General features: G+C 48.0%; 8 protein-coding genes across 8 annotated transcripts; 5 read left to right on the top strand and 3 right to left on the bottom strand.

Moving 5' to 3' along the window:
- Positions 1-452: 452 nt before the first annotated feature.
- On the top strand, positions 453-1,669 carry N7481_001511 (uncharacterized protein; the record flags this gene model as incomplete). The annotated part of the gene is made up of 2 exons (XM_057260730.1): positions 453-705; positions 777-1,669. The coding sequence occupies 2 exons, from the start codon at positions 453-455 to the stop codon at positions 1,667-1,669; spliced, it is 1,146 nt and encodes a 381-aa protein (XP_057128562.1).
- Positions 1,670-2,368: 699 nt separating this feature from the next.
- Positions 2,369-2,716, top strand: N7481_001510 (response regulator; the record flags this gene model as incomplete). Its single annotated transcript, XM_057260729.1, has 1 exon — positions 2,369-2,716. The coding sequence occupies one exon, from the start codon at positions 2,369-2,371 to the stop codon at positions 2,714-2,716; it is 348 nt and encodes a 115-aa protein (XP_057128561.1).
- Positions 2,717-5,336: 2,620 nt separating this feature from the next.
- N7481_001509 (uncharacterized protein) lies at positions 5,337-6,476 on the top strand (the record flags this gene model as incomplete). The annotated part of the gene is made up of 3 exons (XM_057260728.1): positions 5,337-5,575; positions 5,647-6,011; positions 6,061-6,476. The coding sequence occupies 3 exons, from the start codon at positions 5,337-5,339 to the stop codon at positions 6,474-6,476; spliced, it is 1,020 nt and encodes a 339-aa protein (XP_057128560.1).
- Positions 6,477-6,829: 353 nt separating this feature from the next.
- N7481_001508 (uncharacterized protein) lies at positions 6,830-8,066 on the bottom strand (the record flags this gene model as incomplete). Its single annotated transcript, XM_057260727.1, has 3 exons — positions 6,830-7,614; positions 7,693-7,968; positions 8,063-8,066. 3 exons carry the CDS (start codon positions 8,064-8,066, stop codon positions 6,830-6,832), a joined length of 1,065 nt encoding a protein of 354 aa, XP_057128559.1.
- A 1,024-nt stretch (positions 8,067-9,090) lies between these two features.
- N7481_001507 (uncharacterized protein) lies at positions 9,091-9,764 on the bottom strand (the record flags this gene model as incomplete). The annotated part of the gene is given in 3 exon segments (XM_057260726.1): positions 9,091-9,425; positions 9,443-9,565; positions 9,689-9,764. The coding sequence occupies 3 exon segments, from the start codon at positions 9,762-9,764 to the stop codon at positions 9,091-9,093; spliced, it is 534 nt and encodes a 177-aa protein (XP_057128558.1).
- A 40-nt stretch (positions 9,765-9,804) lies between these two features.
- On the top strand, positions 9,805-10,248 carry N7481_001506 (uncharacterized protein; the record flags this gene model as incomplete). Its single annotated transcript, XM_057260725.1, has 1 exon — positions 9,805-10,248. One exon carries the CDS (start codon positions 9,805-9,807, stop codon positions 10,246-10,248), a length of 444 nt encoding a protein of 147 aa, XP_057128557.1.
- A 4,955-nt stretch (positions 10,249-15,203) lies between these two features.
- On the top strand, positions 15,204-15,836 carry N7481_001505 (uncharacterized protein; the record flags this gene model as incomplete). Its single annotated transcript, XM_057260724.1, has 1 exon — positions 15,204-15,836. The coding sequence occupies one exon, from the start codon at positions 15,204-15,206 to the stop codon at positions 15,834-15,836; it is 633 nt and encodes a 210-aa protein (XP_057128556.1).
- Positions 15,837-17,364: 1,528 nt separating this feature from the next.
- Positions 17,365-17,895, bottom strand: N7481_001504 (uncharacterized protein; the record flags this gene model as incomplete). Its single annotated transcript, XM_057260723.1, has 1 exon — positions 17,365-17,895. One exon carries the CDS (start codon positions 17,893-17,895, stop codon positions 17,365-17,367), a length of 531 nt encoding a protein of 176 aa, XP_057128555.1.
- Positions 17,896-22,754: the final 4,859 nt, after the last annotated feature.

Raw genomic sequence — 22,754 nt, 5'->3', positions numbered from 1 at the left:
GTCGGTCTCGCTGGGCCTTGCGGGCACCACCGGGCGGGGGGGCGCCCTTGGCAAGCTCGGGCCATCTGGCTGGCAATTAATACCTAACTTATGACTAGTAGGGGCATAGGGAATCTGACTGTCTAATTGAAAATACCATTGCGATGGCCGGAAAGTGGCATTGACGCAATGTAATTTCTATCTAGTGTTCTGAATGTCAAGTGAAGCAATTCAACCAAGCACAGGTAAACGGCGCGAGAAACTATGAAACAACTGAACGCTTCGTTGCACGGCGGCCGAAATGACGGCCAAGCGGCTGGCGTGCCATGCCAAGCTCGATTCCTTGGCAAGCGCAAACGAGGCGGATTCGGGGCAAAAGTGGAGAATAAGGAGACTGCTGCGGCGTCAACCCTCATATAAGGCCGAAAAGTTTCGCAGTTCGAAATTCAGATTTATTTCCCGCTTTATTCATCATGTTCCTCCGCGCGGTAGGGCTGCTGTCCCTTACGTTGCTTCACCTAGTAAACAGCATCAGTTTCTCGAGCCCACCACCGACACCAACACCCACGTTGCCCAACAGATCGCGCCAAGATGCCCCGCAGCCAACGCCGAGCGCAGATCTACAACATTGGGGGATAATGCGACGGGATGATGACTTGTTTATTTCGTCGCATCGGTGGCCTGATTCTTTGTGTGGATGGCAAAATACTAGTGTAGTGACTGAATGTAAGTTTTATGTTGATGGGTCGCATTACTGAAAAACGCCATCTTTCTGACTGAAAGTTATATTTAATTAGCCCAAGTCAAGTGTTCGACTTCCAGCACCTGCGTGTACTATGCCTCTAACACCATCTGGCCGGGCATAGTGAATTGTTGCCCAGGCTTGGATTGTGTCCCCTGGACGACCTGCTATGGTGCCGATGAGATATCCAAATTGCCAGACCTGACTAAAACCTCAGGTGGCTTCGCCCTCCTTTGCACGAGGCTTCACAATGAAGTCTGCGTGACCTGGAACTACCCGGATCTCGACGCCAGGCATTATGGATGTAGAACAACCAGCAACAGTTGGGACGTCTTCAATTTCGCGCTCGAGTTCACCGACACTGTCACAGTTCGATACGATCATAGCCTGATTACGGCCGATGATAACATGGTGAGCAGCTATGCTGCTAGCTTCTCCTCCTTCTCCATCTCTCAGACTGGAGACAGCGGCTTGACTACCAGCAGCGAGTCATTTGATGCGACGCAGATATCCAAACCAAGCTCCTCATCCTCGGACAGGTCAACCTCGACCACCCCAACCGGCGCAATTGTTGGTGGCGTTATTGGCGGCGTAGCCGGAGGGGCGGTGATCGCTCTTGCAGGCGTCTTTCTCTATTTAAGAAGGAAGAAGGGGAAGGATCAAACTAAGGCTGGTGTTAGCTCCGAATACAGTGGAGGACCCTCCCAAAGTTTGCCAGGGAACCGACCGATTTATTTGAGTGCGGGAATGCAAAAGCCTTCAGAAATAGATTCTCGCGAATCGCCGTATCAGATCTCCGAAGTCTGGGGCACCGCGCCTGCTGACAGGGCACACGAGATGCAAGGTGATACAAATCCCATGCTAGAAGCCGACTCTAAGCACGTTCTCCACTCGAAGGATATTGCAGCCGAGCTGCCGGCCGAGTCCAGGCGTGTCGCGGGGCCGTGATAGAACGGCCTGAGCAGCCCCTACCTTTAAGGGATATTAAAAATCTTAATATTATTGTGACTTCTTGATCTTTACGTCCATATATCTGAGGTTACTATATAGCTGGCTCCGCTGGCATAATGTATTTGGCAATTATCGCCCTCACACCCAAATACTCGATCGTGTTGTCTGTCCAGATACTTCACGCTGTAAGTGCCACGTCTTTAGATTGAGACTGCTGAGTGTCTAGTTATGGTGATGACCGTTACTGGCTCGTATTAAAAACATGTACCTTGGTGGTGTTAGTGAAGATTTTGCTAGCTTACAAGTTCAAAATCTCCGTATTACCTTATTCTAGGTATTGGTTTGCCCGATATGTGATAATTTTTACACCTCTTTCTTAGCGTGAGCGGTAGGTCACTATGTAACTCCACAGGCGCCTGGTTACAGAGCTCAGATTGAATCAAAACTTGTTGCCGTATCCTTCCCCATGGTTCCGAGCAGATGGTGGAGGAGTAATGGGGTCAATTATACTCCCAAGGTGATTGAGAATTGGCCCCACTTAGGCACTGCATTGATAGGAAACCCATGTAAAATCTTTGGAACGGAATTCTGCCTATACTGGAAAACCATCCCAGGCGCACTCTATTCAGGTATACCAGGTCCTTGGCAATCCTCCTTGCAGAAGACAATGAAGTCAATCAGAAAGTGTCTGTCGGCATGCTGGAAAAGCACCGACAGAAAGTGACAGTCGTCCCAAATGGACTGCAGGCTGTAGAAAAGGTCAAGCGCTACCAATACGATGTTATCCTCATGGACGTCCAGATGCCAGTGATGGGTGGCTTCGAGGCAGCGAGCAAAATCAGACAGTATGAAAAAGTCAACAGCTTGCCGCGCACACCTATCGTAGCTCTCACTGCACACGCGATGCTTGGAGATCGGGATAGATGCATCGCAGCCTGCATGGATGATTATTTGTCGAAGCCCCTAGATTCAAACAAAATGATGCGGACGATCGAGAAGTGTTCTGCTATAAACATTTCGTCCTTGTCGACCGGTTCGTCGTAGCTGGAAGGTCAAGATAGATTCATGGTGTACCAGCTTTTGGATGCCGTCCTTCAACAACAGCACTGGGCTTCCTCACCAGCAACCCGATTTGACAATTATCTTATCGGCAAGATTCCTCAGCTGCCGATACGATAACCATCATTGCTGAAGCTTGCGGATATCGTATCTTCAATAGCCCTAGCCAAACTAGGTGTGAGATAAGTGGTTGTATTAGGTTAAGTTAACTGTCTTGTTGGGGATGGGACTCCTCATCTTTTTATATATCTCTTGATGATCCCCACCACTGGTTTTGACCACCGTGATACCCAACATTAATGAAGGGCTTATTCATATTCATATAATTCGATTCATATTATTAATATTCGCAAATATTCATGAATATTCAGAAATAATCATATTCTTTTCGGAGCCCTACTCACTCTTACAACGCAGAAAAGTGCCATATATAAGATGGGACTGGAACAACTAAGAAAGGTGAAGAGAGGCGTTAGATATTGCAGGTAACCTAAAGCTTGGAAGATAAATACTGTTGTCTGAGTCAATTGTCCTCCATGGAAGGCTGTGCTGGGTCAGACTGCGTGTGATACTATCTTTTGAGGTTCCAAATGGAGTAGAAGGAAACCATTATTCTCTTCCTTCAAATTGCTGGTCCGCTGGATAGTTCTCACAAACCGTTTTATTTTCCGGACCTCACGCCTATGATCTAGCAATAGAGGGTAAGGAAATTGGTTTCTTTGTGATTGCAGCTACCGATGGAATAATGCCTGGGACAGGGGAAACCGTGTTATAAGCAATAAATGCGGGAATATTGCGATTCGTTTCCTTTCTGAACAAATTGGATGCGACCGAAGATGACGATGAGGAGCTTGTGGATAATCTGGAACAGTGAGCTATGGTTTCTAGAGAACTATCTCAAGGAAGATGCTCCAATCCCCCGGGTACGCTAGAATATCTTAAACGACGATGACATATTCGACGAACTATGTATCTGCCTTCGAACACAACATTCCATATCCTGAAAGTGTCTTTTTTGGATAATCCACACGACTATGGCAGAACTGATTATCCATGGGGCTTATATCTGCGCAGAAGGTGGTTACACGGGCAGAGTACTACGGCCGGCGTCGTCTCCTACAGCCAGGAAATCGCGAATGGGTTACTGCGATTGAAGCAATTTGCGCAGATGGCTATTCGCTACCGCCATGCGTGATCTTCAAAGGCAAAGTTGCTATTGCGGGTTGGTTTGATAACCTACCAAAAGATTGGCGATCGGAGGTCTCGAATGACGCCTGTACTACCGATAAGGTTGGCCTACGCTGGCTACAAATGCTTTTTATCCCATTCACCAATTCGCGCGAACATGGCCGCTTTCGGCTATTAATTCTTGGTGGCCATGGTAGCCACCTTACACCCCAATTCGACCGAATTTGCGCAGAGAACGATATTATTCCTCTTTGTATGCCTTTACATTCATCACATCTACTACAGCCACTTGATGTTGGGTGCTTTGCAGTACTTAAGCGCGCGTACGGTCGCTTTATAAGTGATCTTGCGCGTAGAGGATATAACCATATTGGTAAGTTCGATTTCTACCAACGCGCGCGGCTAGAGGCCTTCCAAAAGCCAGCTATCATTCAGAATAGCTTCACAGCTAGTGGCTTAGTGCCAGTCAATGCAGAAAGAGTGCCCTCGAAGCTTAATATCTCTCTACGGACACCTACACCATCAAACAGCCGGCCAAGTAGCAGATCTAGCCAATTCACGCCAAAAACGCCCAGAACTATCGTTCAGCTACATAAGCAATCTTCAATGCTTAAGGATTTACTACAACGGCGGTCAAATACTCCTCCAAGCTCAATCAAAACCATGCTAGATCAGATTATCAAGGGCAGCTATCTATCCTTGCATGGCGCCGCATTACTAGCAGAGGATAATGTGAATCTCCGCGCAGCAAATGAGGAGATCGTCAAGAAGCGCAATCGGTCAACTAAGCATATACCCTGCGAAGAGGGTTTGACCGTCGAAGAGGGCCTACAGCTAATTACACAGCTAAATTTGCCAGCAGAAGCACCTATAGTAGATTCACATACGCAGGGCGAACTGCCTATTCAGGCTGACCAACCAGCGAAGAGGACTCTGCCTAGGTGTAGTGGGTGTAGGGAGATTGGCCACAGGATTAATGTATGTAAAAATCACTCTATCTAGTTAAATTAATGGGTGTTGGTCTAATGAGGGTAGGTGTACGGCCCGGTTGTGGATTACGTTATTAATTCAAACTTCATGGCTGGCTATTAGGATGGTATTGACTGGAGATAACGAAAGGCGGGATATCCCACTGATAATGCCTGCCTTATTGGGTAATTTTCGGCGATAGAGAATCTCCTTTGGGCAGAAAATCGGCGAGTTTAGACAGGATAGGTTTAGCGTAATCTGGACCCAGACTTGCCAGCGAAACGATCTTCATTTATCATTGGCCCGCGTTACACTCGTTACGTCTGAGGTTCAACAAAAGACAATGTCCGATGACCCAAGTGACCCGCAGTACATCTGCTCCTTGATAATAGAAGCTTCGTCCAAATGAAACTTCTGTCGTTTCGATTTATCTCGTTTACAACTCATCATGGCTACTGCTGCAGTTCAACGCGTAGCGCCTCCAGTGCTGAGGGGCTCTGTAGACGAATGTTTTCCAGATGGACTGGCCCAAAATGGTGGAAGGATTCCCACCGAGCGAGTTGGGTTTCTTAAGCCTACACCGGCATCACTGTCGATCGACGAAATGAGGCAGCGACTTAAACAGGACGGCTATCTATTTGTCAAGGGACTCATTCCCCGAGAAGATGTTTTAGATATGCGTGAGAGGTAACTTTGCTACACCGCACATCCCGAATACTTGAAACTATACTGATCTGTATTCTATGCCCCCCATACAGCTACTTCCGCCAGTATGCATCTACCTCGCTTCTGGAACCTGGAACCTCACCTCGAGATGGAATCTTCAACTCATCTTCACACCCCGATGCACACAAGGGAATTGGTGGTTCAGGCTTGCCAGTCGATCCAGTTGAAGAGAAGGTTCTCATAGATGCCCATAAAGACCCACATTATCGTGCTTTCGTTGAGCATCCGGCTTTGACTGGGTTCATCAGGAAATTCATGGACTGGAAGGAACACCGAATCTTAGATCGAACAATGCTGCGTCACAATGTGCCATTCGGTCTGGGAACTGGTATCCATTATGACAAGCTGTTTCTGAGAGGGGGCGAAGGCTTCTTTTTGACTGCTTGGGTTCCGATTGGTGAGACTATCATATTGCGTGGCCAATCTTGCACTCTGTATACTGATAGAACCGGGTCGTTCAGGTGATATTGCTATTAATGGAGGTGGTCTTTGCTACCTCGAGAACTCTGTGCCACTTGGTCGCCATGTTGAAAAGGATTACACCAAGCGCGCCAAAGAATTTACCGAGGAAGAGCGCATTTCCGCATTCAATGTGAACATGCTTGACGGAGGCATGATCGCATCATCTCCTCAAGATTTCCAATCAATGCATTCCGAGCATGGGGAGCATAAGTGGCTAGTTACCAATTACGAAGCCGGTGATGTTGTCTTCCACGACCCATATAGCATTCATGCCAGTGGGCGTAATGAAGATAAATCGGGTAGTATTCGATTGAGTTCGGATCTGAGGTTTTATGATAAGAGTGATCCCGGCATTGACCAGCGGTGGTACAGAATTTGGGCCCCGGGTGACGGACTTTGAAGCCACAATTCCCAAAATTCAGGGAAACTGATATCATTTTCCAAGGTTGCATACTTGTGTATTGATATATATATAGTCGATTGTTCCTGGTAGATTAGGCTGTACATAACCAGATATCATATGAGCCAACGATCTATGCAAACGCTACGTGGGAAGACTGGGAGCGGTGGAATTGAAATGTACATAGAAGTCTTGATTCTTAAGTTATGGATCTTTATCACAACGATTGAGCCAGGATCCGGAGTTGTGGTATTGTAACCGGCTAGATATCTTCAATTATAAATAGAGCGAATTGTAGAGATAATTCTCAACCGGACTCTGCATTGGCGAATCCACCTGCTCGCCTAAATAGTTCAAGACTTCCAGTTCCAGGCCTTTCGCAATTTGGCCCCGAGTGCCGTCGATGGCCAATAATTATTATCACGGATCGTATTCATCACAACGTCCATCAAAGCTTGCTGCTCGGTGCGATCAGAGAAGCGATCTCCACAGATAGCAATGGCAATCGATGCAGTAAGAAGTGCAGTTGGCTCTTGGCGATTAGAAATCGCAATCCCGCAAATGTCCAGCACGGCTAATTTGAGCTTAGCATCGATCGATTCCATAGCGCGACGTTGGCCCGGTCCAACCCTTGCAATGGTTGGATCATAAGCCGTTAATAATATGTTTATAAGACCAACAGTCTGTTCGGCAAGAATATGGCAATTATCCAGGTACCATTTTCGGGGGAAAATTTCACCTCTATCCTTATTCGGAGCATTGGAGTATACGGGAAAGAAAGAGAGGGGTCTCTCTTCCATCCAGCGGTGACGAAGTGAAACAACTTGCTCGTAGCGAGAGTATGTGGTCTGGTCTTGATCGTCATAGCAGTATTGAAGGACATGTGCAGCGATGATCAGAAGCCGGTTCACCGAGATAAAATCAGGCACGGCATCCCAGGAAAGGTAGCTTTCGCATATGTCGAGTGAGAGACGAAATGATCGTTGTTGGGAAAAGGCCATGTGGAATTCCTGACGAAAGCCGATCCAAAATGCCGCATGTCGGAGTCCCGTGGATGTTAATGCTAAACTTGCTTGCGCTTCGATAAAAACTTGAAGACCGCGAGTAGCGGCGCCAGTTGGGAGGTCAATGAATGGAGCTGCCATCAGAAAACCCGTTAGAGGGGAGGAAATGGAATTAACGTCGCGAGCCGGCAAAAGTCGCTCTTAGTACGTACCGTCTAATTCCTCGTAGAATCTTAGGACCACTGCCGCTGCAAGAAGATTCTCATCCATAATAGCATCCGGCTTGTCGGCAAGAAGTCTTAGATGCGCGATGCATCGATTGTGATAATCAAGTACCGCAGCTTCACTAATAATGAGATCCTCTTGGAGGCCAAGTCTCACCGTCTTTTCCTTTTGTTGGTAATCTGGAAGTGTGGTGAAATGCCTAGCCGAAGCCGAAAGAACAGCATTGAAAAGTGGTGCACAGAATCGTGCTCTTTGGGGAACGACTAATCCAAAGTGTCTTTCAGGGTCACATATGTCAAACTGGCCCAATTCTATGATCAGCGTATGCTTTTTGCTTATGTTATATCATCGCCATACCCATTTGGCCAGTTCTTCCACAAAATATCGAAGCAGGAATGCCTCTCCTAAGTTAACTTGACGATTCAAGCTTGACTCCTCGCGTTGAGGCAGGGGAAGATACTAATGCGCTATAGTTAGTTTCCGTGTTTTTGAAAAGAATCGATTTCACGCTTTGCTATGGAGAGCAATAAGAAAGTATTGCAGGGTCGCCCATCTCTTTTCCACTTACAATAGACTCAGGCCTAGTTTGAATGTTCGTTTGCCATGGGAGGTAACCACTGGATGAGGAAATTTGAGTCGTTCTCTGGGAGTATTGATCGTGTGCCTCTGGGGCAAGGCCTTGAGAAGTGCTTTCTTCTGCTTGGCTCCCAGTGTACTTGCTCGTCTCATCAATGTATTGAAGAGCTATATGGATTTATTGTCAACTCAAATTGGAGAATGGTTTCCACTCAAATAACTTACCCCGGGGAGTTGAATTCAATTTTGTAGATGAGCTTTGATGGTGCCTAAACTTTGTTTCTTGGCGAGTACAATCTCGTCCAGTCTTTTGGCATCTTGAGCATTTTGGCATAGCATTGTCGCCTGGGAGATTGTTGGCAAATTTTTTGTATCAAGATATTTGTAAAAATTATTTGAAAGAGATATGACTCATACATTTCAAATGATGTTCTGGAATCAAGGAGCAATAAGTTGATGGTTCTTGAGATCGAGAGCAGTGGCAAGCCACGACCTACTTCGGCAATTATCACTGATCAGGCATATTAGCACACCACGTAGATAATTGCTATACAGTTATACATACCATGGCTTCGTTTTTGGTGCCATTGCAGATCAATTTGAAACGTACCGCCAAACTCCTTGGTCTCTTGTGAGAGTCAAATGCGAAGGCTGGTTTGGTGGGACAGGAATGCGGTCGGTCAGCTGACCCCGCTCTCCCCAATAGCCAGGGTTAACTTTAACAAGATCTCACCAGCGTAATGTTTACTGATTTTTTAGAAATTCCGAGGTTTACTTTGAGTGGAGGCGAAGGCATTTTATGGTTTTATCTATACGTTGCGAGGATTGAAATAAAAATCCCATTCTGCAGATGCTTCAGCTGTGGTGTTATACTGTTTCGGCCCGTATTTCCATCCAGCCCCGAACTGGTCATATGCAGCTCGCTTATTGGGATCGGAAAGAAGTTCATGAGCTGCTACGACAATGTGGTACCGCTTAAGGCGAACTTCAGGTGATAGGCCTCGACAAAGACGATGCTCAATGCAGGGTCGAGCTGGATGGTAGATCTTCACGAGGTCGTAGTAAAGGTTCTTTGAATACGGAGCGGCATGATCCAAATTCAAGACTTCATATGGGGTAAATATGGTGCCCCTGGCCATGAATACTCATGCTCTGGGAGACTCGAAGTGGTTGGATAGTTCCGACCAGCATGTGGTGCCCCAGGGCCACGGCCAGGAGGGTTAATCCTGAGACGACGAGTGGCGAGACCACAGTAGTCGAGCTTAAGAGGTAAACGCCACCCCACTTAAGAGATACGCGCTTCCTGAACATTTCCGCATCGCTTTCAAGAGAGAGCACGGTAAGAAAGCCGGTGCTCTTCGAGTGAAAATGAGAAGTGGAGGTGTAGCACCCCTCAACTGTACATACCGGTCTGTCCGGCCTCGGAACTGATCACGTGGTGCCGGAGCTTGCCTTGGAGATTCTCCAGCTGAGCTTCAAACATTGCTCTTCTTTCATTTCACCTCAAACCCCGCGCTACTACAATGGGAGAGTCGCAAGACGATCGTGCCGACTGCCCGACCGAAACCGCGATCGACGAACTCGAGATTCACGGGATGACCTCCATCGACGCTCGCGACGTCGAGAAGATGACGCTAAAAGCTCCCTCAGAGACAGTCCTCGGCGTCTCCCTTCTCGAAGCCCATCTGGAAAAGATAGGAGTCACCGAGATCGTGACAGCCACCGCCGAAAACGCCGAGACCGTTCTACAAGTGCCGACGAGGATCGCCGACGATACCGACACCGCAGCCATCGACAGCGTGAAGACTGCGATCGCGATAGTGAGCCATCGTCTAGAAGACACAGAAGTCTACGACGACGCTCCCGATCTCCACGGAAATCGCCCAGTCCACCCAAGGAAATACAGCGACGTGGCCCTCTCCCTGAGAAGGAGATGCCTACTCAACCGAATTGACACAGTCGGGTGATGGACCCCCGCCACCAGAGAAGGAGAAGCCCAATTTCAAAAATACCGGACGTCTCGCGGCGAAGAGTAATATGATCCAGGTTGAAGGCGGGGAAGGAATTGTCTTGAAATACCACGAACCACCAGAGGCACGCAAGCCACCGTCCAAAGAACCCTGGCGGTTGTACGTCTTTAAGGGAGCTGACTTGCTGGAGATGATGGAACTGGGCGAGCGTAGTTGCTGGCTCGTTGGGCGTGAGAGAGCTATAGCGGACTTCCCTCTTGATCATCCCAGCTGCTCGAAACAACATTCCGCACTTCAATTTCGCTATCGAAAAGAAGAACGTTTTATACGTAAGCAATTGTCAAAACTTATTATTTCAAAAGCAGGAAATGAGCTATCCCAATATTGCTGGTTTTTCGGCGGGGAAGCTTCGATTTTCAGGGAGGTCATGCTAATCCAATGAAACGACACCGCCTGGATGCCCAGCTGTGTCCCGTTTATCACCATTGCTACACCGTATCGGCTCCATCTTCATGAGACTCGGCTTGTTTGATAAGGATATTGGACATTGCTTCGAACGAGTTGCAGCCTTGATCGTCCAAAGGTTCTTGACGTTTCAGGAGGTAGTCGGTCATAAGCCCGAGTTTTTGGTTTATCCCGTAGAGAAGTTCGGTCACCCGCACGTTTCCTTTCAGATCGGTTCTTGCTCCGCCAGAGAATACCGTACTCTAGCCAGCTCCTGCTCGCACCTCGAGGCGGCATGTTCGGCCTGAGTCGCTCGCAATTTTCCAACTCGTCTAAGCTAGTTTCAGCTATTGTGGGGATTTTTCTCTCGTTTTTGGGTATGATACGGTCAGCGGGCATCCTACCAGCACCAAATTGCTCGGCCGGCGGGTATCGGGTCGCGAGTTTTGATGTACGCGTCACATACTGATTTTTACATTCACGATCGTGATCTTTGTTCTTTAATCTCTACCAGATTCGAATTGTGTTTTAAAATTGGCCGTCAGGACGCTGGAGATCGCCCGACACGATGTCCTGGACTTGCCTGGCTTTGAAGTAGAACATCATGAAGTGTTACCAATTCGCTTCGTCAGTCCAAATATAGATCTGAGCTTCGGTGTCTTCCATCGCAGCGAATGCCGTCCTTGTCTATCTGATGTTGTTGGTAGAAATCGATTTAGCAGGTTTTCTAGGGCGCAGCCTACCGGTCCGTGGATACCAAGACTGAAGGGGATTGTAGCCAGAACTCGGTAGCACACAATATTCAGGCCTATGCTTCCTCATCGAGCAGCTAGGAAAAGCGATGGTCCAATAAGATAATAGCCCATCGCAATCGCTGTGCCGATAGAGCTGAGGAGCAGGGACAGGAGCATAGGGCTAACGATATTTTCGAGCATCGTTGCTGCGATCGCCGTCGTAGTTTGGATCTAGTACCCAGTGTAGGGCGGGGGAGATTATGAACGCAGGATTCGCTTATAAAATGAGTAAGGACAAAAGTGATCCTGCGAACCTTTTGGAGAATCAATTCATCTCCTGATACTTTTCACGTTCTGATTCACACGTCAATTCAACAATATCCAGATACGAGATACAGCCCCATGAACCGCGCCTCGTGGAGATTCAACCTGCAAGAATCGCTCCATTTCTGCAAGGAGGTCCAGTTCGACACATCTCACAAGGCTCCTTATTGCATCCGGAAACTCAGTCAATCGGTCGTTCTAACGTGCGCATTAGGGGGGGGGATTGGGCAACGAGGCGTGAGACGGAGTGGTCTACTGTGTCTACTGTGGCTACTTTGTCTGCTGTGTCTATATTTGCACCATGCCAGACTTCAGGGGCGTTTGCTGTAGAGACCAGACGAGATGACAGGGGCTCTCTGCGCCGGGGCTTTAGTCAATGCAAGACAGAATTCGATGGCAGCACGATTCATCTGAAGCAGACTTTCCTATCCTGGGCCAAGAGATGAATAGCGACGTGACGGATTCTGGTACTTGAATGGCGCAGGTTCTGAGCAGGGCTGAGGTTTTTACAGCATTTCTCAGATGACATTTTGGATCGATGTTGAGTACCGAATTTAAAGAATCTGTGAAGTATCAGCGCCTCTGGGCATGTCCAGCCAACAGCCAAAGACTGCGGTAGAAGCCATCTTGTGACAAATTCGAAGGCGCAATACTCGAGATGACGTTGCACAGTTTGGAGGATCCGAGCATGGGGTATGGTGTTTCTATGAATTCTATCAAAGGCAATTAGCGAAGGCACTCCAGCCCCGGTTTGGACCTACCCGTGATATTATTCGCCTAGGAATGATTCCAGGCAGCGTTACAAAGACCTGAAACAAGTCAATTATAGAACATATTGTTTTCCAGAACATCTGCAGGGATGGTTTACCGATAGCTGATTGATTGCAGAGACCACGGATTCTGGGCGGCAACGGGGTCTCGATCGGGCCTCGACGAAAACATGTTTCGATGACGGATTCGGCGTCGAAATCTCTTCATCGATGGTACCTTCTCGACTAGTTTCTGGGTGCTGGCGCACGAGGCACTCCGGTCAGCATGGCACTCGTTGATGTAATAGAGATGTGGGCGGCATGATGTCTCGCAGTGGTTGCAACTCGCGACGGAATAGATAACAGTCAGGCTAATAGGGTGAATGAAGGTAGAGAGTATTAGTTCCCAAGACGAGAGGAAAAGTCTTGCGGACACAAATTTGGCGGACAGGCAAGCGATTTGCCAAGGCGAGTTTTCCATGGAACGCTTCTACATATTAGCTGCGTGAAAGCCGTTTCACCTCGTTGAGCAACGTTGAGACCAATGGTTCGCAAATCGATCGGTCACGGTGCGAGCGAATATTGGCAGACTTCTGAAGCTACGGAAATTAAGCTGCCACGGCGAGTTGCCCATCGAATGCCACTTCGATCTACACCTCATACCAACTGCGTTGAAGGCCGTTTGACCTAGGTCAATCAACGTTGATGAGGCAAATGATTTGTCACGCATAGCTTCGTGCCAACCACGGCTCCAGGTGGATCCAGCCACTCCACCAGCTCTCCACCCCGAACGCTTGAAAATTCTTGTTTCAACGTTGAATAAACCGCCTCAACGCACAGCAAAAATGCGGACGCCCGGTACGAGTGTCGAGTGGAAATCTCTGGGTCCGGCAAGATGTACGCAGGTGGTCGCTGCCGAAAAACGTACTCGATATGGCATAAAAGACGCTCTTTTCCCATCGAAATGAAGACCAGGACTTTCCTCCTCACACTCCCGATCCACTCGGGTGTGCCTCGCAGGATAAGCTCTGCGTTATCAAGTGTTCTTCGTAGGGGGACATCTGCGAAACCAAGAGTCTCCGCAGGGACATCTGCGACACCAAGAGTCTCCGCAGGGACATCTGCGAAACCAAGAGTCTCCGCAGGAGACCGCTGCGACACCAAGTTCTCCGCGGGAGACCGCCGCGACACCAAGTTCTCCCTCACAGCCTTGAGCCCTGTGATTGTATAAACTTGAGCTTCCATGCAGCCTTGAGCCCTGCGTTATCAAATATGTGCTTGTTAGGCGACCTGCGGCGCCGCAGTCCTCGTCCTGATCCTCTGACGATTGCAGGCACCTCTTCGTGGTGTCAGAGACTAGTATTCGGGGGAGTCCTCGAAGAAGCCAAGACCTGCTCCAAAGAATCGATAGAATCAAAAATCCAATAAGAAATGGTGTAAAATGACTTCAGTATTGTATGTAGATGCCGCCGTACATGACTGGTTCGAAAAATGCACTTTGTAGCGCTCAATCATGCCCTGAGCTTCAAGAATGGACATTCTCCGCCACTTAGTGTGAATTAGAGCGTCGAGTCATGGCTGATAGCGGGGTGGCCAGTCGGGGTGGCGGCTGAAATTCAAGTGGTCTCTATTGGTTTGAGTATTTGTCCCTGCTGGCTGGAGTGGCAGCAGAATTCGTCCGAATGAAGGGAGATATGGATTTTCGGCGGTGGGTGGGTGGTGCGTCGTTGTGTCGATGGTGTTGACGGTTTTGACGGTTTTGACGGTCTTGATGGTGAGGGCATGTTGATCACATTGATTTTTTCATGGTGAGGGCATGCTGATGGTGAAGGCTGGAGGTGAGTAAAGGTTGAGAATTGGTGATGATGGTGATGGGGACATGACCAGTGAATCGTGAATCAACATGTTCAGTGCGGGTGACTCCCGGGCGGTGAAGTGGCGGCCAACGGTCAACATCCAACCCCGTCATAGTGGGGATCTTTGTTCTCTCACGAATGCAAAAGTTGAAAAACAGTGCGAAATGATACTTTCTAGAAATGAGATTCGATATAGTAATACATATTCCGCAGTCTTCTGTATGACAATCTCCCGGCTCAAGCTTCACCGCCTGCTCTTTGTCGGTATTCTGTATGTACTTAATCTCACGAAACGAAATAGTGGCCTTGTTGCTAAGGCCTCAGTTACATGAATCCTAGGGTACCGATGTTGCGAGCGGAAATCCCCATTACACTAGTTAGTTAACTAATAGTTAATTAGTTCTAGTTGTTTTATAAACATTGTTGAGGAATATTCTTCCGTGGGATTTTTGAATTTCGGAAACACTTATTGCCTTTATAACTGAGGGGCTGTTCTTGTATCCCTCTCGCCTATCTATTAAAAATGGTATCTTCTGAAACATTGTTCTGCTGTTGATTTTGGACAGTCCATGACGTCACATCTACATCACTGTCATCTGCGTTTTACATATACGAACCAGCTTTGGTCGTCATGGCAGGAAATGAATTGTCGAGATATATAATTCTTTTATGACTCCGAAATGCGCGCCCTGACACTGTCTTCGCCTAGCGGTATTTTTTCTTGTCATGATTGACACCCGACTGCTTTACCACCATTCCGAAGTACGAGGTAACTGCACCGTGGTGGATCTTACACTTCGTGTTCTCTTTAGCGCAATACTCTATCTGAGATTTTGCTTATCGCTATGGTTACCCCGAGGCTTCCATTTCTACATCCAAATTTCATGCGCGTCGTGCAGTCATATAAACCGCCTTCCAGTCGCGCCATTCGATGTCCTTTCAGCGGTGGCTCTAGCCCTCACGCCGGCTTCTATACTAGTCGACAATGCAATCAAACAGTGCATCAAAGATATAACTGCTCATCTCTCAAGCCAAGCCTGCATCCCTGCAGGCGACTGAAAGACGGTTCATCCAGCCAGCTCGATGGAGTCACATTGTCCGGGAACGGCGACACAAACAGCAGTGAGAGGAACAACAATTTGCCAGACCAGCAGCATCAAGATGCCAAAAGAGAGACTACAATTACGTTCTTTTCAACACCATTCGATAAGCAAGCTGTTGTAGACTCGAAGCAAGGCAAATCGTTGGTACATTCGGAGCAGCAAGAGGAGCATGCGATGGGCAATGATGGGGCCCAAGATACCTCTACCTCTTCCGCTCGCCCTGAACGGACAGAAAACGAAAAGCCACAAATATCTCCCTACCCGAACCAGGGCGCGTTTGACGATGCCATCCACATGCCCACCCCCCTCAGCCTATCTGACCCCCCCTGGACTAATAACACCCCACAAAGCCCCACGCCCGATACCAATTCGTAGCGAGTATCAACCCGATACTTATTTCTTAGTTCGTGGTCTCGCAAATGGCGGCTTTACAAATGATCAATCGGTCACTATCATGAAAGCTATCCAACATATCCTACAAAAGAACATTGATTTCGCAAAACAATGTTTGATTTCCAAATCCACTGTCGACAGCGAGTCCTACCAATTCAAGGCAGCCTGCTCAGAATTCCGATCATCCTTAGAAAGAGCTTACAATTTGGAAACGAAAAGGCAACATGCTACGCGGATACAATTGGAGCAAGAATATGATACTCTCTCGCAGTGTTTCGCCCAGGAAATAGCTGTCATGAAGGATAATATCAAGGGGATGTTAAATGATTACAGCATTTCCACCCAAGAGGACCAACGGAACATCGACACCTTACTCCAAGAGCTAAATTACACAATTAGTGTGTCACTAAACAGCGATGGGAAGACCGCAGTCGATAGTATCAGATGGATGTTGACACGTCGCGCTGCCCTGACTATTGCATCTTGCGCTTGTACGTCTTTAATGCGTCTCCAATAAGATCTGAAACCCCATGGCTGACGATATCCTTTTACCAAGTGATGATTGTTTTCTTCCTGAAGTACTCTTCTACCCGCGCGAAATATTCAGAGCAAAACATCAAAAACGAATGACAGTCTGTTGTAAAGCCTCCTCTCAAAAAAGTGAGACATTCTCTCTTTATTACCTTCCGATGATTATCATTACTGATCATGGTATCTCCAGGTGTGCCCCGAGGTATCAGGACAGAAATAATGGTCTAACTCCGGGGCATCTTATTGACGGATACTGTATTGAGCTGAAACAAACTTAAGCCTTATCTTATTACCCATTTATATCGCATACAATGTTCTCTCACTGGAAGTCAGAGGTACTGTACTATGTTCAAAATCCAGATGTTGCTTTACCCGAGTTCACCTCTTTCCAGTGAGAAAGCAGTATACTAATTAGAACTATGTGGATGGAAACCAAGAGTATCGGCATGTAGGAGTAACTTTCATCACTGAAAATGATATATTTGGAGCTAAAAACAGATATTTTCTTCCGTGGAACCCTGCCTTCTATCTACTGACTACTTACCACTATTTTGTGTCCTAAGAGGTAATTGCAACATGCCAAATCAATTATAGACGATTTTAACGGCACATTACAGTTGTGGGAGTTTTTACCTAATATTATTTTATCTTTTATGCTTGAAAGATTGAGAGCACCCTGAAGATAGAAACAAAATTACGGGATGCGTCTTCCTGCCTAATGTGGTCATGGTCCGTCTTGAATGTGTAGTTAAAACTATCAACCCCAAGGTTTCATCAATGCAGTACAAAGAGCCAGCCAAACTCTTTCCTGGGGCCCCAGGCTGCTAGAGCCAGTTGTCGAAGAAATACGATATGCTTTATCGATTACGGAGAAACGTTGAGTATGAAAGAAGATGGATGATTCTTGTTGCCAGTGCTTCATGACTATAAAATAGAATTTTATTGACGCTTCCATTTGATTTAGATACCATGGGCTTAATCAATGACATGCGAAAACATAAACCAGATAGAAAATGGCCACCAGAGCGCCGAAGATAGCTTTGCTCGTAGCGCCATAATACATGATCTCGTAGTACGGAGTATGGTCCTGGCTTGTGAAGAATTTGAAAGAGGACTGAAAGCCGCGGACCTGACCGGCAAGGTAAACTTCGATGCATACGAGAGGAAAACTCAGCAAAAGTTGGATGCAGCCGTAAAAAGCTCGAGCCTGACTGTTCTTACTCAGCAATCTCGGCTGGAAAAGAAGAGCGGTTCCAAAAGTTGAAAGCAGAGCTGAAATAATTGCCACAGCGAGTGCTCCACCGAAGACTTTGTTCATGAGGCGTTTGAATTCTATGTCCAGAATCCAGCCGCTGCCACTAGCTAGGTCATGCGTTGCGCGGTCAAGCAGATGACTTGCACAGTACGCAATTATGGAGCTGAGGCTAGCAACAGCTAGCCAAACGGTAGCAAGGAAGAATGTAATAAGTCGCGGTTTTATTTGTACGGCGTTTGAATTATTGGAGAACATGTCAGATCTGCGAGAAGAGTCGTTTCGCAGAATCAGAGTCTGGTGTTTAAAAGAGAAATGAGTTGGTGAGGTTCAGGGATATGAGGGAGGTCAAAAATCTTTCGTGGGATCTAAATAAGTAATACGGTATGTACCAACAAGTCACCTTTTTGTACCTCATGTAGCAACAGTGGACAGACTTACGTTGAGGAACGTTGAAATGGGCCTTCAGACTTTTCCTGTGGTATCGTGGGTTGTTGAAATGATCCCAATAGTGAGTGATAATCCGTGATACACTTTATTGTCAAGAAAAACCAGAAGGGCCTCAAATACGCGTTGAATCAATAATGAGACGCTAAACCAGCCATAATTGGAGGGTCATCTGTGTTTGTGCCCTCATAATTCAGAATTATCAATGCATCGGCTCAAGCAGAATGACTGGCTGCAAAGCTATAAATACCTGGTCCCTCAGAATCAGAACATTCGTTCTCAAGCATTCCTTTGTCACTCTGGGCCAGAGCATTCCAAGCGCTTCTCGTCTCTGCCGGCTACTCTTTTGGATAGAATGACCCCAAATTGATATGCAATCGTGATTAAGCTAACCTTTCACATTATCGCACTAGCATGTTTTTCTCAATACTGAAATCTTTGAGGAGAAAGTGAGTGTGGTTGTTCCCCCCCCCCCCGTCATCTGGAATCTTGCTGACATGGAAGATGCTTCATATCAGTCCCACCTCCACCACACCCTAGGAAACCACCGAACGAACTTTGGATGATCTCAAATTATCGCAGCTGCGATTATAGTGAGTGATAGAATGCTTTCTCAAGCTACTTACTTATTATTCATGATAGGTCGAAGCCATCTCTTACGCAGTCGCTTCGACCTTGCCAGAATGCAGCGGGCAGCAATAGCTGGTAACGTGAGTTTTGTCATTGTGGCAATTTTGAGAGTAGTTATCCTGCGCTGACGACTCCCTGTATAGGATAGCAGGCTTCCGATGACAAGCCGCTCGATGGCTTGTAAGTCGGCCTGGTGTGTTGCCTCTGCCTATTCCCATGGCCGGGGCTGCATTTTTGATCCCACTGCAGGTGTTATATAGTTGAGTTTTTATCTTGCCCTGTTCTTTGTCCATCAGAAAACATTTCTGACGCCTCTTATAGTCATAGGACAGGGGCCAAGGTGGCACTCGCCACGACCGAGCCGCACCTCTCCCAGCCCTTCCTGTCCGACCACATGTCAACTGTCGCTGCTCTAGAAATCATCCGTATTCAGCCGGCTCTACACGTCTTTTCCCATTGCCGGTTCAAAGTTCCGGCGACGGTAAGGTCGGGCTCCATTGAGCTATCGCAGCGTTCGGCGGCACCGAAAAGAAACCTAGCATCGACGGCCTTCGAGAAAGAGCCCGATTTTTCCGAGAATAATCTAATGCAATCAGGAAGAATCGAGTTTCTCGTCACAGGCTGAAGCCAACTTTGTCAGGCCCCGGTTTGCAGATCAGAAAGCGACAAGCCAGGCCGCAGCACTGGATCTAGCCCAAATCCCTCGCCGCCGCGAGAGAAGTCGTTTCTAGGTTAGTTCCAAGTTTGCCCAAGACAAAATACCACGACACTCTCCTACATATGTTCTTTGTCCTGACACAGTTGAAGATTTACCTATCACACGAACAGCAAAAACGATGCAGCTATGTATTGGCAAATATCGCCAGCATTCATTTCCAGCGGCACGGAGTGATCCCGGACCCTCGTGCACGTATAATCGAGCGAAGCCCGCTACATCTCCGGTTGGCCTTTGCTGATACCAGACTGAACTTACGGCAAGTCTCTGCCACCTTCAGTCACCAGAAATCATGCTCACACGGAGAGGCAGTGAAATACAGCCCCTGGCTCGGCCGTTCCCACGAGTCCGGTCGGGGTGCTGCTCGCCTGGTAGCATGAGATTTTATCTAAACCACGAGCCCGGTGAGTTGCGAGCGATCACCTTGCGCCAGCTGCTGATAATTGGTGCTAGATCGAATGCTCCCTCCTCGATGTCATCATCGAACGCCACGAACTCATCAGGAGAGGCAGCCCCGTAAAGTACGGCTAGTCGATTGCCGCGATATCAAAATTGCTCGACTACTACTCGAAAGATGCCAGGTCGGTTTGTGATAACTCGTGGATAAGACGTAGGTATTTACTTCACAAATAGCCGTCATATTTGTATTAATGTGAAAATGCCACGTGTGCCCGTCGCGAGACGCTACAACGCGTCAGTGCACGGTCTCGTCGCCTGTGGCACACCTCTGAGTACCGACAGATGCTACCTTGATCCAGCATGCTGAAGCGACTATCAAATGTGGTTTCATTGTCGTCACTAAGTAGCCAAGAGGTAAAAGCAACCGTAGAAACTACGAAATCACCCGGGAAATCAAGCAGGTTTTGATATGTCTTTCTGATGAAGGGTGATCTGAATGTATCCTGCAGGAATCGAACCCGGGCCGTTATTAGAAAGCCAATGTAGCAATCCCATTAGACCACATTGGGAGAGGTGCTGACGGCGCGATTTTTGCCTAATTATGACCACCATTGTCCAAATCATCATCCCCGCGCATTTTTCCGCGCATACATCCAGCCAGATCAGCGTTTTGAGCTCCACAAGTTCCTTCCATTCGATCAGGCCGACACAAAATGATATCTGAAATATATTTAGAAGAATCAGGCTTTCCATCGCGGCTGCTCTGCTGGTTCGTTGCCGATGTAACGGCCGATAATGTACACAATAGTTAGCATGAATCTAAAGGGATATATATTAGATATCAGCTTTATTAAATCAGATACAGAATATCGCCAAAGAGCACGCGACGATGCTTCAGCCGAGAGAATGCCACACAAAAGACCAACCGGAGTATGTACCACCATATCGAACCCAATTTTCAAAAACTGTCATTCACATTGTTTATCAACTTTTGCATTCGTGAGGGAACAAAGATCCCCACTATGACGGGGATGGTTTACCGTTGGCCGCCACTTCACCGCCCGGGAGCCGCCCGCACTGCATATCAACAGATTCACTGGTCCGGTCCCATCATCATCATCATCATCATCACCTCCCAACCGTCACTCACCTCCAGTCTCACCATCAACACATCAACACGTCAACACTATCAACAACCCAACACCATCAACACACCGACACACCACCCACTCACCGTCGAAAATCCGCATCTCCCTACATCCGGACAAATTCTGCTGCCACTGCCACTGCTGCCACTGTTAGCCAGAATAGACAAGCATCCACACCAATGGAGCACTTTGGATTTCAGCCGCCACCCAGATTGGCGACCCTGCTACCAGCCATGACTCGATGCTCTAATTCACACTACGTGGAAGAGAATGTTCATTCTCGAAGCCCAGGGCGTGATTGAGCGCTACAAAGTGCATTTTTCGAACCAGAGCTATGCACAGTGGCATTTACGTACAATAGTGAAGTCATTTTATAACAAGTATTGTTGGATTCTCTATTTCTATCAATTTTGGAGCAGGTCTTGGCTTCTCCGAGTGCCCTCGAATACTAGTCTCTGACACCACGAAGAGGTGCCTGCAATCGCCAGAGGATCAGGACGAGGACCGCGGCGCCACGGGCCGCCTAACAAGCACAAATTTGATAACGCAGGGCTCAAGGCTGCATGGAAGCTCAAAATTATACAATCACAGGGCTCAGGGCTGTGAGGGAGAACTTGGTGTCGCAGCGGTCTCCTGCGGAGGCTCTTGATAGCGCAGGCGTCCCTGCGGAGCACGTGTTTACAGTCACAGGGCTCATGGGCTGTGAGGGAGCACGTTTTTACAGTCACAGGGCTCATGGGCTGTGAGGGAGCACGTTTTTACAATCACAGGGCTCATGGGCTGTGAGGGAGCACATTTTTACAATCACAGGGCTCATGGGCTGTGAGGGAGCACGTTTTTACAGTCACAGGGCTCATGGGCTGTGAGGGAGCACGTTTTTACAATCACAGGGCTCATGGGCTGTGAGGGAGCACGTTTTTACAGTCACAGGGCTCATGGGCTGCGAGGGAGCACGTTTTTACAATCACAGGGCTCATGGGCTGTGAGGGAGCACGTTTTTACAATCACAGGGCTCATGGGCTGTGAGGGAGCACGTTTTTACAGTCACAGGGCTCATGGGCTGTGAGGGAGCACATTTTTACAATCACAGGGCTCATGGGCTGCGAGGGAGCACGTTTTTACAATCACAGGGCTCATGGGCTGTGAGGGAGAACTTGTTGACGCAGCACTCTCCTGCGGGTCTCCCTTGGTAACGCAGCGTCCCCCTGCGAGGCAAACTTGATTACGCGGGGCCTTACCCGCGAAGACTTTTTGGTAACGCAGATCTTATCCTGCGAAGAACACCCGAGTGGCCCGGGAGTGTGAGGAGGAAAATCCTGCTTGTCTTTTCGACGGGAAAAGAGCGTCTTTTATGCCATTTCGGGTACGTTTTTCGGCAGCGACCACTTGCGTACATCTTGCCGGACCCAGGCATTTCCACTCGACACTCGTACCTGGCGACCGCATTTTTGCTGGGCGTTGAGGCGGTTTATTCAACGTTGAAATAAGAATTCTCAAGAGTTCGGGGTGGAGAGCGGGTCGAGTGGCTGGATCCACCTGGAGCCGTGGCTCTCCTGGGTCTAGGCCTGACAAATAACTTGCCTCATCAACGTTGTTGACTTAGGTGAAAGGCCTTCAACGCAGCTGGCATAGGGTGTAGATCGAAGTGACGTTCCATGGATCACCCGCCTTGGCAGCTTAATTTCCCGTGTCTTCAGAAGTCTGCCAATGTTGCCTCGTACTGTAGCCAGTCGATTTCCGAATAATTGGCCTCAACGTTGTCGAACATGGTGAAACGG

Source organism: Penicillium waksmanii, assembly GCF_028829765.1.
Source record: "Penicillium waksmanii strain IBT 27052 chromosome Unknown utg000001l:1.0-4852451.0:1.0-4856178.0, whole genome shotgun sequence".
NCBI classification, from domain to species: Eukaryota; Fungi; Ascomycota; class Eurotiomycetes; order Eurotiales; family Aspergillaceae; genus Penicillium; species Penicillium waksmanii.
This window is presented reverse-complemented; position numbering and strand designations above follow the sequence as displayed.